Source organism: Mus pahari, chromosome 3 (genome assembly GCF_900095145.1).
Source record: "Mus pahari chromosome 3, PAHARI_EIJ_v1.1, whole genome shotgun sequence".
Classification (NCBI taxonomy): Eukaryota; Metazoa; Chordata; class Mammalia; order Rodentia; family Muridae; genus Mus; species Mus pahari.
In genome coordinates, this window is record NC_034592.1 from 70,915,816 (window position 1) to 70,931,509 (window position 15,694).

Here is a 15,694-nt window from a genome sequence, read left to right on the forward strand (position 1 = left end):
AGAGAGAGACAGAGAGACAGAGAGAGACAGAGACAGAGACAGAGACAGAGACAAAGACAGAGAAGAGAGAAGATTCAGAGAAAAGACAAAGACAGAATGAAAGGAAGACAAAGAGGCAGGCACAGTCAAATTATTCTTTAAGGTAAATGATATATTGCAGCTTATTACATTCCATTTGAAAATTTTAGCAGGTTACATGTTTATGATACTTGAAAGAGAAATAGCAAATTTTATAGAATCTCAGTTTTCTAGATATTTTGAAAAGTACTTTCAAATTCTCCTACCAAACACAACACTATAGGGGACTGGAGAGATGGCCCAGCAGTTCAGAACACTCACTGCTCTTCCAGAGAGCCTGGGTTAAATTCCCAGCACACAAGTGGTAGCTTACAACTGTCTATAATTCAAGGGAGCCTGTGTCCCATTTTGGACTCTTTAGACACTTTATACAAATGTTACATTTACATACATGAGGCAAAATATACATACACATAGAAGTAGATCCTTAAAAACAAACAAGCCTACAAGTATCTTCTGTTCCTAGGAATGTATTTACCCCAAATTTTGAAGTGTATAAGTTTTTGCCTGGGTTTAAACTTTCCATGATTCAATTTCATTTGCATCAGCCATTATTTAAAATATTGTGTCCAAAATACTGTTCTTACCTTGAGGATGCATGATTCACTAAAATATTTCTATGTGCAGTTAAATTGATTAAAATGATAAATCTGAAAGGTAGTATATCAAGTTCTGTCACAAGGTTGTGAAATAGTTTGTGATCATGCAGAACAAGGACTCCATTGCAGCCTCTTGTTCTCTCTCTAGTGGTCTTTGCCTTATATTTTGCCCTAACAACATAGATATGACACAGAACGAATTCTATCTTAAGCACATTTTAAGAAGCGCTTCTTCTCCAAAGTTCTCCTGAATGCATCTTTTACCTCTTTGTTCCTCAAGCTGTAGATAAGGGGATTTAACATGGGGATCACCACAGTGTAAAATAAAGAGATCACTTTATTAATATTCAAGGAGGAACTGGCATTGGGTCGAACATAGATGAAGAAAAGAGTCCCGTACAGGATAGAGACAGTCGCCAAGTGAGAGGAACAAGTTGAGAAGGCTTTTTGTCTCCCATTGGCTGTCTGAATCTTCAAAATTGCCTTCAAGATGCAGACATAGGACACCAGGATTATTAGACCAGTGAGCACACCTACTGCTCCAGCCACAACAAAAAACACCAACTTAATCATCTGGGTGTCAGTACATGCTAGAGACAGCAATGGGGAAATGTCACAGAAAAAGTGGTTGATAGTATATGGACCACAGAATGGTAAGCAAAAGGTCAAAGTTGTGTGTATCATTGTACTTATAAGAGCAATGGCATAAATCCCAATAACCATCAACACGCAGAGATGTGGAGACATAATAAGTGTGTACAGCAAGGGCTTACATATGGCTGCATACCGATCATATGCCATGGCAGCCAGAAGAAAGCATTCAGTTGCCACAAAGAGACCAAAGAACCACATCTGTGCTGCACAGCCTACAAAAGAGATGGCTTTGTTCCCTGCAAAAATGTCACACAGCATCTTGGGCGCTATGGAAGAAGAGGAGGATACATCTACAAAAGACAGTTGACTGAGAAAAAAGTACATAGGTGTATGCAGCCTGGGGTCCAACCATATGAGAGTGATCATCCCCACATTACCCCCAAGAGTGACAAGATAAACAAAGAAAAAGATGATGAAGATGACAATCTTCTGATGGAAGTTATCTGTAATGCCAAGGAAAAGAAACTCAGGCATGGCAGTCTGATTCTTTTCTTCCATTGGTCAGTTGGGATCTGTCAAGAGAATAAGAATTATGACTTATGAAACTCACTCAAATGATTTTGGAATCAGTGGCAATAGGTCTATTATACATATATCTCAGCAGTATTGAACATAGATATTCATTACAAGATCTGTGCAAATTTCCTATGTAGACTTCAGCAACTTACATCTTGAGATCTTTGGAATCTGAACTCTCTTCCATTGAGAGTCATGTTACTCTTTCGTCTACCTTTGGAGTTCCTATCCCTTTGGAAACTGCAATCCTTTCTACTATTCTTACATAAGAGTTGCCAAGCTTCCTTCGCTGTTGGGCTGTGGGAGTTTGTATCAGTCTGAGTCAACTTCTGGGTGTAGCCTCTCAGAGGACAGCATGCTTCTGTCTGCAAGTATAACAGATTATCAATAGTGCTTGCCCATGGGATGGGTCTCAAGGTAGGCCACTTATTGGATGGCCATTCCATAAGTCTCTGCTCCATCCCTGTGCCCGCTTTTCTTGTAGACAGGATAATGGGGGCTCTCAGAGTCTTAACCACCAACCAAAATATACACAGGTGGACGTAGGCCTTCCTGTTCATATGTAGCAGATGTGTATGCAGCTTGGCCTTCATGTGGGTCCTAAACAACTGGAACAGGGGCTATCCCAAAAGTTGTTGCTTGCATGTGGAATATATTCTACTAGCTGGGATGCCTCGCCAGGCCTCAGTGTGAAGCAACTAGCCTCTCAGATGTGAAATACCAAGGTGGAGGAATTATCTAGGAGGACCCCACCTGCTCAGAGGAGAACAGAGGGTGGATGGGGGAATGAATGTGGGAGTATGTGACTAAGAAGGGGCAGTGAACAGGATGTAAAATGAACAAATAAAATCAATAAATAAAAATTTTAAAAGAGATAGTTTCTGCATTGATCTAATATGTTCTTTGATTTTAAAAATTGTACTTGTACTAAATATTACTCTGTATTTGTTCATCTTAGTCTGTGGAGGAATAATGAAATCATCTTGCATGGTTTGGAAAATGTCAATTTTTTAAGTTCTTGGACTAAAAATGTGAGTACTGAAATTTGCTCCCTAGAATTCCCATTTTAAAGTTAGACTTGATGGTATATGCTTATTATCCCAGGTCAGGAGTGACAGAGATGATGGGAATCCCTTAGGTTAACTCAACAGTTGGTCTTTCCCACTTGGCAAGCCATACCATTGGAGACCCAGTCTGCAAATTCAAGATGGACAGTACGGAATAGAAGTTGGGGTTTTCCTCTGGCATCCACATGCACACACCTAACACACACACACAGAGACACACATGCACACTCACACATATGCATGCACACAGTTATAAAATCCTACTTGGGAACACTATAAATACAACTGCAAATTTATCATCCTAAATTATATATTAGGGAAATGTTAAATATGGTACCCAATTCTTACTAAATAATAACCAATATGAAAATAATGTAAAGGTATAATTCATTGTGCATGTTTCTGTCTGCTTCATTTCCTCATTATAAAGAGATAGGGGAAAGATAACTACACACTTGGAAAAAAGGATGACTATCCTGAAGAAAAATAAAACATGATTTTCATTTTAAAATGATCCTCCAATGAAAAGAGAAAATAAATTCAGTGTGTGATTGTTGTGAATTCAAAGGTGGATCAAGAAAATAAAATGTAAGATGTTATATTGAGAAGAAAGTGAAAGGGTAAATGTTTCTCACAATCACTTTTTTCCAATAAATAATTATGCTATCATAGAAGAGCAGGAGAGATCTTAACTTAGATATCACAGACTTGACAAATATTGGGGCAATATATCATGGAATTTGCACAGAAAATTAAGCATCCACAAAATTAAAGTTACATAAAGTCGTTTTCCATGGATTCCCATGTGTACATAAATTCTTTTAAAATTAATCATTATAATATATAACTGCTACTATCAAATCAAATCCAATAATAAAATAAATGAAATAGTAAATTTATAACAGTATAATACCTTCAAGACTATATTTTTGTGTGACTCATGAATTGATAAATAGTGACAACTATTCCAATCACCTACATCAGTATGCATGATAAACTAATCAAAACTATGTGGCTTATACAACAAAGTACGCGTTCAAAGAAAATGTAGTTTGTTACTTGACTATTAATAATATGAAGTTTAAATGGTAGTTAAATGATGATCTGTACAATTTCTTGCTATTTAATGGCATTATTATGTTGATGTTGTATGGGTATACTTTAAGCAATTAAACAGTCAGCTCTAGATTTTTCTTGAGTATTGTCCATTGTCCTACATTCTCTTTGTCCATTCTCATGGCACTGACTATATAAGTGTGTTAAGGCAAAGTATAATATAAATGGCTACAAATTAATAAACATATTAGTTGTTAATAATTTCAGTATAAGTTATTTTGAATCATTCCTAAGGTGAAGAAAAGGATTACCATAGCATTTTCATATCTAACATTTTATTTTAGAATTTTTCATATAACCTGTTCCGCTCTCTTTTTGAAATATTTATATAAGTTTACAATTGAAAAAATAAAGTTACATATATTTCTAATATTAGAAAACCATGCTTCAAAGATGCTTACATGCATTTAAAAATCATTCAATGATTTTGAAGAATGTAGTATATTCTTGCTCCCAACATGTCTATGTCATTTTTATGATTTAACACCAAGAAAATTGTTTTAAAAGTCATATAGAACAACTGTGAACTCTGATAATTCTGTGAATAAAATATCAGTATCTTAGGGTTGGGAGACTATATTCCCCCATTTCACACCATTATTGTTTCTCCACCGAGTTTCAAAACTTCCTATAGTCCAAAACTCAGGGTACTCACTTCTTTATGGATATCTTTTCTGCATCTCTGTCAGTTACTTTAAAAGGAATGGTCATTTTCTAGAAGATAGAAGATCTGACTTTCCTCATGATGATAATCATTCTGAAACAATAACTTTATAAATACTTGTGGAAGAAGAACCACCTACCCTGACAAATCTAAGCATGAAGAATGAAACCCTGATCTTAACATTGGTAATATACTGCACAGACTAAGGGACCTTCTCCTAGGAGCACACAGTCATTCAGAGACAGGTCCCCAAGGAACTTAACCCTCAAGGATTTACACCTGAAAGAATAAACTTGAAATGATCTTTATAGCACTTTGGCCAAGTATTATTGTCTAACTGTATCTCATTCTAATATTTGTGTGTACGTGTGTGTTCCTGATCTCTCCTCCTTATCATCATCTTTCTTCCATCATCAGAGTGATGTCCCAGCAGCATCTGAGAACAAGACATTTCTTCCTCCCTTATGAAACCATACAATTTAAGCATAAACCCCAATCAAAGGTTTATTCTTCATTGTCATATTAAGTATGTCAATATTGTCTGTGTCATACTCCTTTTTTCTCCAAAATAAGTGAAACAATCTCAGGATTACATAGATGCTAGACATGTGTGCTGAGTCCTTCTTAACTGATAGTTATTTGTCATTATTATGGATCTGGAACATACTGGAACAGATTACAACCAGACATAAATATGATTTAAGGATTTTCTTATCTCTAGGTTTAAAAAATTAGAACAGCTGTTGAGCTGCAAAAGAATCTAGAGTGGTTGAAATTTTTTTCAAAAATGAAATTGTCAAGAAAAGTAAGAAGGTTTTGATAAACTGAAGAACAAATAAAGCCCACAAATACATTAGCAGCAACAGAAAAACAAGAACAAGGGGAATGCCAGAGCCAAGAAGCAGGAGTGGGTGGGTTGGGGAAGAGGGAGAGGGGGAGGGTATTGGGGATTTTCAAGGGGAAACTAGGAAAGGGGATAGCATTTGAAATGTAAATGAAGAAAATATCTAATAAAAAAGAAAGTGCTGACTGACACAGATTTCCTATCTTAGTCACCATTGCCTCTGAAATTCTTATTGTTTGTCTCAACAGATCTAACATGAAGTCCCAAAATATTTCATTAGTAGCTTATTTTGTATATATAGTATTGGTTTCTTATTTGTCGTGTAATAATTTATAGTGTTTATTTATAGTATTATAGGAAGCAGTAAATTAAAGCACAACCATATTAACTTTAGACTAAGCATATTTTGAGTCAAAGAGAACCATCACACAAAGAAGATAATTCTATATTCATAATAAGACTAAATTATCATGAAAATCTTTACTCCTAAATATTTAGGAAATTGAGGAAAACAGATCCTCAAAATATTATAATAGTACTTTATGGAAAAACAAAGGTATTCACAATTGGAATCTGGAATGTCAATAGAATTCTCTCAACAATTGACATGACAATTTGACTTAAATATCAATGTGTATAACAAACATCAACAGAGCATTTTAACCAACAGTACTAGTGTGTCCAGTTATTAAATACACTTTATGTAATTATCAAGAGAGACTATACTTTTGATTGATTATCCCCCTTTGTTGGAAATATATTCTTTTCTCATACAATATATCCTGATTACAGTTTTCTTTTCCTCTACACCTCCAAGTTCTCTCTCACCTCCCCCGCCATCTTTATCCACTTTCATTTTGTGCCTCTTTAGAAAACAACAAGCTTCTAAGAGATAACAACAAAAATAAAATGAGACAAAACAAAATCATCACATTGAAGTTGGATAAGGCAAACCAACACAAGGGAAAGAGGACCAAGAACAGGCACACGAAAGAGACACCCACTCACACACACACATTCCAGAATCCCATAAATATACTACTCTGACTCAGGATGATATCCTCCAGATCCATCCATTTGCCTAAGAATTCCATAAATTTATTGTTTTTAATAGNTNAGTAGTACTCCATTGTGCAAATGTACCACATTTTCTGTATCCATTCCTCTGTTGAGGGACATCTGGGCTCTTTCCAGCTTCTGGCTATTATAAATCACGCTGCTATGAACATAGTGGAGCATGTGTCCTTATTACAAGTTGGAACATCTTCTGAGTATATGCCCAGGAAAGGGAATGCTGCATCTTCTGGTAGTACTATGTCCAATTTTCTGAGGAATGACCAGACTGTTTTCGATCTCTTGTGAGGCTATGCTAGTGCCTGGCAAATACAGAAGTGGATGCTCACAGTTATCTATTGGATGGAACAGAGGGCCCCCAAAGAAGGAGCTAGAGAAATACCTAAGGAGCTAAAGCAGTCTGCAACCCTATAGGTGGAACAACAATATGAACTAACCAGTACCCCCAGGAGCTTGTGTTTCTAGTTGCATATGTAGCAGAGGATGACCTTGTCAGCCATCAATTGGAGAAGAGGCCCTTGGTCTTGCGAAGATAATATGCTCTAGTACAGGGGAATGCCAGGGTCAGGAAGCAGGAGTATGTGGGTTGGGGAGCATGGAGTGGGGAGGGTATAGGGGAATTTCGGGATAGCATTTGAAATGTAAATGAAAAAATACCTAATAAAAAATACTACTCTGAAAACTATAATATATGTGCAGAATACCTGACACAGAGCTGTATAGGTCTCTGTGTTCATATGAGCTTTGTTCAATTGATTTAGATGAACTTGGGGGGTTTTGTTTGTTTTTGTTTTGATTCAAGCATCCTTTTTTGGGGTTTCCTTCTTAGATTCTTTAGGTCTGTGGAATATAACATAGTACCTGAATTTTATGGCTAGTATCTACTTATAAGTGAGTGCATACCATAAAGGTCCTTTTAGAACTGGGTTACCATACTCCAGATGATAGTCTCACGTTCCATCTGTTTGCCTACAAAATTCATGATGTCTTGGTTTTTAATAGTGGAATAAATAGTATTGCATTGTGTAGACATACCACATTTTCTTTATCCATTCTTGAGTTGAGGAACACATAGGTTGTTTCCAGTTTCTGGCTATTATGAGTAAAACTGTTCAAATATAGTTGAGCAAGTATTCTTAAGTGTTTCTCAGCCATTTGAATTTCCTCTGAAAATTCTTTGTTTAATATGTACCCTACTTTTAATCGTATTATTTGGGTTTTTAATACATATGTTCTTGAATTCTTCATATACTTTATATATTAGTTCTGTATAATATGGAGACATATATCAACTTATTATATAAATTAATAACAAAATTTTCTTGGTCTGTAACCTGCTTCCTTGCCTGAATAACAGTGTCCTTTTCCATTCTTTTCAGTTTCATGAGGTCATATTTATTAATTAATCTTAGTACTTGAGTTCTTGTCCTATGCAGAAGTCATCTCCTGTGACAATGAGTTCAAGGCTCTTCCCCATTTTATCTTCTATGAAGCTCAGGGTATCTGGTTTTATGTTGAGATCTTTTATACACTTGGATTTGAGTTTTGTGTAGGGTAATAAATATGGGTCTATTTACATTCTTCTACATGCAGATGTCCAGTTTGACAAAACCATTTGTTAAAGATGCTGTCTTTTCCCCAATATGTATTTCTGGTTTCTTTATAAGAAATCAGGTGCCTAGTTATGAATATTTATGTCTGGGTATTCAATTTGATTACATTGATCCACATGTCTGTTTTTGTCAATATCATGCATTTTATAAATTTAACTCTGTAGTATTTGTAATTAAAATGGATCAAACTTCCAGTAATTCTTTTATTATTAAGGATTGTTTTAGCTTTCCTAGGTTTTTTGTTTTTCATATGAAACTGTGAATTTTTTTATCAAAATATATGAAGAACTGTGTTGGTATTTTAATGAGGATTGCATGAATCTGTAGTTTGCTTTTGGTGGACTGGCTATATTTACTATGTTAACCCTACAAATCTATGAGCATAGGAGATCTTTCAATCTTCTGATATCATCTTCAATTTCTTTCCTAAAATACTTGAAGGTTTTTTTAATCATGTAAGATGCTTCAATCATGTAAGTCTTTCATTTGCTTGGTTATAGTTACCCCCCAAATACTTTATATTATTTGAGGCTATCATGAAAGATGCTGTGTGTCTGGTTAATTTCTGAGACCATATCGGAGAATGACTGATTTCATGAAGCAGTTTTGTATCCAGCTACTGAAATGTTTACCACCTATAGAAGCTTCCTGTTGGAATTTATAAGGTATCATATGCTTACTACTAAATGATTTGCTAATAAAAATACTTTGAGTTCTTCCTATTTGTAAATGTAACTTTCATTTTCTCTGATGATGGGATGTGGTGAGAGCTGTACCCAAGATTTGTGAATGCATGAATTGGGCTGAACCAGAGAATTTCCTTCTCTGTTCTAACTATCCCTAGGACCTCCATTCAATTTAATCTTCCATCTTCGGTCTGCTAACCAAAGTCTAGAATATTTCAGCCACTGAAATCTGGTTATCTGCTTCAACTCAGCTCTTTCTGGCTCAAACTCTTCTCTAAGCTGACCAATTTATTCTGATTTCACACATATACCAAATTACTCTTCTTGGTCTCAAACTAACTCTGGCAATCTTTTCTAATCTTCTGGCTTGTTCTTATTCTCTAACCCATTCTGTCTACATCTGCAAACGATCTCTGTAAAGTTGTCTTCCAGGAGGACTGCTCTAACCAGAGACACAGAAGCCTGCTTTATCCAGAGACTAGATCCACTGTCTCCCAGAAGAACTGGTGTAACCTAGGACACACATCTCTACCTGACTCTAAGGAGGCCTGCTCCAATCTGAGACACCCGGCCAGTTAACACCAGAGACAACCAGATGCCAAAAGGCAAGGACAAGAATATAATAAACAGAAGTCAATACAATTGGCACCAACCAAAAACAGTCCTTTTACCCTAGCAAGCCTTGGATAGCTTAACATATCTGAAGAGCAAGATTCTCACCATAAATTCCATCTCATGAAGGTGATAGTGGCCTTTAAAGAGGATATAAAAATTACCTTACTGAAATATAAAACAAAACAAAACAAAACAAAAAACAAAAACAAAAACAAAAAACGCAATCAAACAGCTATAAGCCCTTAAATGGGAAACAAATAAATCCCTTTAATAAATACATCCCTTTAATAAATACAGGAAAATAGAATCAAATAGGTAAAGGAAATGAACAAAATGGTCTAAAGTCTAAAAATGGAAAAAGAACCATAAAGAAATTGCAAATGGAGGCAACCCTGGGGATAGAAATCCTAGGGAAGAGAACAGGAACTACAGGCAGAGCCATTACCAAGAAAAATGCAGGATACAGAAGACAGAATCTTAGACATAGAAAATACAATGGAAGATATTGATGCATCAGTCAAAGACAATACCAAGTGTAAAATGTTCTGAACCTAAAATATCCAATAAGTTTGGAACACACACAAAAAAAAACAACAAATCTAAGAATAATGGGACTAGAAGATGTTAAAGATTACCACTACAATGGGCCAAGGTCATAGAAGAAAAGTTTCCAAACCTAAAGAGATGGTCAAAACATACAGGAACACCCAATAGATTGAACCAGAAAGGAAAATCTCCTGTGACATAGTAATTAAAACACTAAATATACAGAACAAAGAAAAAATATTAAAAGCTCTAAGGGGAAAAGACTAAGTAACATATGAAGGCAGACATATCAGAATTACACCTGACTTCTCAAGAGAGATGTTAAAACCCAGAAAATCTTGCAAACTTTATATGTTCCAGTACAGGGGAACACAAAGAAGGGGGAGTGGGTGGGTAGAGGAGTGGGGGGGAGGATATAGGGGACTTTGGGGATAGCATTTAAATGTAAATGAAGTAAATACCTAATAAAAATTGGAAAAAATTACTCTGGGGGATGGGTGGGGGAGGGTATAAGGAACAATTGGGATAGCATTTGAAAAGTAAATGAAGAAAATATCTACATATCCAAACTTACTGGACACAATGAAAGCGGTGGTAAAAGGAAAAATCGCAGTACTAAGTGTCTTCATAAAGAAATTGAAGAGATCCTACACTAGCAACTTAATGCACACCTGAAAGCTCTAGAACAAAAGGAAGCATAGACAATCAAGAGGAGTAGATGGCAGAAAATAGTCAAACTCAGGGATGAAATCAGCTAATTAGAAATAAAGAGAATAAAAAGAGTCAAGAAAACGAAGAGCTAGTTCTTTAAGAAAATCAAAAAGATAGATAAACCTTTTGCCAAACTTACTAAAGGCACAGAGACAGTATCCAAATTAACAGAATCAGAAGTGAAGAGAAAGACATAACAACAGGATCAGGATATTTTAAAAGATCATATCTTTCTCTAAATGGGTATATTCGAAAAAATGGAAAATCTCGACAAAATGTATGATTTTCTAGACAAATCAGGTAAACTATCTAAATTGTCCCATCTCCTTAAGGAAATAGAAATAGTCATTAAAAACCTCCCAACCAAAACCAGCTCAGGGCCAGATGGTTTTAGTGCCAAATTCTACCAGACCTTCAAACAAGATCTACTACCAACACTACTCAAACTATTCCACAAAATACAAAGAGAATGAACACTACTTAGTTCATTCTATGAAGCCACAGTTACTTTGATATCAAAACCACACAAAGATCCACCAAAGAAAGAGTACTTCAGGCCAGTTTCTCTTATGAATATCAATGCAAAAATACTATTGAGTAATCATCACAAACCAAACCCAAGAACACATTATTTACCATAATCAAATAGGCATTATCCCAGCAGGGAAGGTTCAATATGAGAAAATCCTCCAACTGAATACACTATATAAACAAACTCAAGGGAAAAAGATCACATGACTGTCTCACTTGATGTTGAAAAAGCCTTTGACAAAATATAACAGACTTCATTTTAAAAGTCATAGACAGATCAGGAATTCAAGGCACATACCTAACCATAATAAAAGCAATATATAGCAAACCAATAGCAAACATCACTTAAATGGAAAAAAGCTAGAAGTAATCAGACTAAAGTCAGGAAGAAGACAAAGTTGTTCACTCTCTCCCTATCTATTCAATATAGTACTTGCAGTTCTAACTAGAGCAATTAGACAACAAAAGGAGATCAAGGGGGTATAAATTGGAAAGGAAGATGTCAAAGTATCCTTATTTGCAGATAAGATGATAGTATACATAAGCAACCCCCAAAACTCCACCAGAGAACTTCTACAGCTGATAAACAACTTTAGCAAAGTGGCTAGATATAAAATTAGCTCTAACAAATCAGTAGCCTTCCTTTATACAAAGCAGGCTGAGAGAGAAATTAGGAAAACAACACCCTTCACAATAGCCACAAATAGTATAAAATATCTTAGGGTAGCTCTAAACAAGCAAGCAAAAGACATGTATGACAAGTCAAAATCCCTGGAAGAGAGAAATCAAAGACTTCAGAAGATGGAAAGATCTCCCATGCTAATGAATAGGTAGGACTACCATAGTGAAAATGGCCATCTTACCAAAAGCAATCTACAGATTCATTACAATTCCCATCAAATTTTCAACACAATTTTTATAGACCTTGAATGAGCAATTCTCAGCTTCATATGGAAAATAAAACAAAAACAAACAAACAAACAAACAGAATAGGCAAAACAATCCTGAACAATAAAAGAACTTTTGGAGGAATCACCATTGCTGACCTCAAGCTGTACTACAAAGCAATAGTGATTAAAAATGCATGATAATGGTACAGAAACAGACAAATTCATCAATGGAATAACATTGGAGATCCAGAAATAAACCAGCACACAAATGGACACTTGATCTTTGATAAAAATAAACCAAAACAAGACAATGGAAAAAGGAAATCATCTTTAACAAATGATGCTAGTATTACTGGCAATCTGCATGTAGAAGAATTCAAGTGATCCACATTTATCACCCTGTAGAAATCTCAAGGCCAAGTGGATCAAGAACCTCAACAGACAGTCTAGGCTGGCACCCTGAGCAGGCCTTGGGCACAAACTCCACAGCCAGCCTCACAACATGCAGATGCAGCTCCACTCCCAGGCTCACCAGGATCAGAGGATCAGGGCCAGCCCCATAACACCCATAGGCAGCTCTAGTCCTGTATGCTCTAAAATGCCCAGGATCAGAGGATCACAGGAACTTGGTCACACCAGGATCTCAAAGTCCCAAAGGCAGCTTGACTCCCAGGAGCTTGGACACACCCAGAATCTCAGGATCACAGGATCCCAGAATCCCAGAATCACAGGATCACAGAGACAGCTTGACTCTGAGGAGTTCTGACACAACCAGGATCCCAGGAAGGACAGGCTCCAGTCAGACATAGCCAGGACAGGTAGCACTAGAGATAATCAGATGGCAGGAGGCATGCATAAGAACATAAGCAGTAGAAACCAAGGTTACTTGGCATCATCAGAGCCCAATTCTCCCACCATAGCAAGTTCTGGATACCCCAATACATTGGAAAAGCAATTTCAGATCTAAAATTATTTCTCATGATGATGACAGATGACATTAAGAAGGACATAAATAACTCCCTTAAAGAAATACAGGAGAACACAGGTAGAATCCCTTAAAGAGGAAACACAAAAATCCCTTAAAGAGTTTCATGAAAAAACAATCAAACAGGTGAAGGAATTGAACAAAGCCATCCAGGATCTAAAAATGGAACTAGAAACAATAAAGAAATCACAAAGGGAAACAACCCTGGAGTTAGAAAACCTAGGAGTTAGAAAACCTAGGAAAGAGATCAGGAGTCATAGATGCAAGAATCACCAACAGAATACAAGAGATAGAAGTGAGAATCTCAGCTGCAGAAGATACCATAGAAAACATCAACACAACAGTGAAAGAAAGCACAAAAAGAAAAAAATCTCCTAAACCAAAACATCTAGGAAATCCAGGACACAACAAGAAAACCAAACCTAATGATAATAGGTATAGAAGAGAGTGAAGATTCCCAACTTAAAGGGCCAGTAAATATCTTCAACAAAGTATAGAAGAAAATTTTCCTAACCTAAAGAAAGAGATGCCAATGAACATACAAGAAGTCTACAGAACTCCAAATAGACTCAACCAGAAAAGAAATTCCTCCTGTCACATAATAATCAAAACATCAAATGCACTAAAAAAAAAAGACAGAATTTTAAAAGCAGTAAGGGAAAGGTCAAGTAACATATAAAGGCACACCTACCAGAATTACACCAGACTTCTCACCAGAGACTATGAAAGCTAGAAGAAACATAGAATATCCAAGATACAATTTGCAAAACACATGAAACTCAAGAAGAAGGAAGACCAACGGATATACGTCATAAATCCCTAAGAGAACACAAATGCCAGCCCAGGCNACTNTTCCCAGCAAAACTCTCAATCACCATAGATGGAGAAAACAAGATATTCCATGGCAAACCCAAATTTACACAATATCTTCCCACAAATCCAGCCCTACAAAAGATAATAGATAGAAAACCCCAACACAAGAAGTGAAACTACACCCTAGAAGAAGCAAGAAAGTAATCTTTCAACAAACCCACACAAACAAATTCCACCTCTAACAAGAAAATTAACAGGAAGTAGCAAACTCCTTTCCTTAATATCTTTAATATGAAAATTAATATTACCAATATACCCTAATCGATTGAAATTCAAAAATATGAGAAATTAGAAATTTGTCAGATGTCATCCCGTGGTCTCTCTAATTTGGTATTGGGAGAAATAGATCCAATATTGTTCAATCCATATACACTTTCTTCTTGTTTGTACAGGACAAGACAGGGTCTTGCTGTGGGCCACATAATGGTCTCGACATCATGCTCCTATCTCAGCCTCTCCATTAGGATTGTTTATTGATGTTTTTACACTATACTATAGTTTTCATAACATCTTACATATTTCAAAGTTACTTATACATCCAAAAGAAAAGTAGACAATTAATTTGTAAGACTTGTAAGAGAACAGAAAAGAGTGAGACTGAAGGCTTTGCTTGATATTTATAATTATTGTATCAGGTTTGAAGAAGAGGACTTTATACGTTACTCTTATTCTTTTCAAAATAATCACAGCCAATGAATCAGAATCTTACCCTCACCTAATGTCTGTGCCACACTCTAAGCAGAACCATTGTTTATTGAAACACTTGATGAATGACTTCATGGATAGACCATCTTAATACACAGACCACTTCGTAAATGAATGTAACCTGTTCCCTGAGGGCTCAGAATGAAGACAATCACTCAAGTCAAATAGCTTTGACTATAGCAGGAAGTCTGTATCCAAAAATCATGCCTACAATTGATTCCTTGGTGCAGCAGAACTGTCAACTCTCAGCTTATCTACTATGGAGGTAAAATCCTTTGGTGATGTGAGGGACATTCAAGAACAGCCTTATTGCAATGAACTCCAATGTCCAAAAAACTGTTCCTATTTTGTGTTTGTACCATAGTAAGAGCCAAGATTTTAAGCTCTATTAAAACAAAACAAAACAAAACAAACAAAGACTTTATCTACATATGTTCTATATATGGATGATCTTTTTGATGTGTTTCTGGATTATGTTTGTGAGAATTTTATTGAGTATTTTTGCATCAATTTTCGTAAGGGAAATTGTTTGAAGTGCTCTTTCTTTCTTGGGTCTTTGTGTGGTTTAGGTAACAGAGTAATTGTGGCTTCATAGAATGAATTGGGTAGAGCACCTTCTGTTTCTATTTTGTGAAATAGTTTGAGGAGAGTTGGAATTAGGTATTCTTTGAAGGTCTAATAGAACTCTGCACTAAACCCATCTTGTCCTGGGCTTTTTTGGTTGGGAGACTATTAATGACTGCTTATATTTCTTTAGGGAATATGGGGCTGTTTAGATCATTAATCTGATCCTGATTTAACTTTGGTACCTGGTATCTGTCTAGAAATTTGTCCATTTCATCAATGTTTTCCAGTTTTGTTGAGTATAGCCTTTTGTAGTAGGATCTGGTGATGCTTTGGATTTCCTTAGGTTCTGTTGTTATGTCT

The 15,694-nt window shown here is 35.9% G+C and overlaps 1 protein-coding gene across 1 annotated transcript; it reads right to left on the reverse strand.

Annotated features, from left to right (window-relative positions):
• Positions 1 to 802: 802 nt before the first annotated feature.
• LOC110319265 (olfactory receptor 5G3-like) lies at positions 803 to 1,849 on the reverse strand. Its single transcript, XM_021194734.1, has one exon. It carries the CDS (start codon positions 1,827 to 1,829, stop codon positions 885 to 887), a length of 945 nt encoding a protein of 314 aa, XP_021050393.1. The 5' UTR covers positions 1,830 to 1,849; the 3' UTR covers positions 803 to 884.
• Positions 1,850 to 15,694: the final 13,845 nt, after the last annotated feature.

Excerpts from the sequence above, each read along its gene's own strand:
- LOC110319265 (XM_021194734.1), bottom strand. The coding sequence starts at position 1,829 with ATGGAAGAAAAGAATCAGACTGCCATGCCTGAGTTTCTTTTCCTTGGC.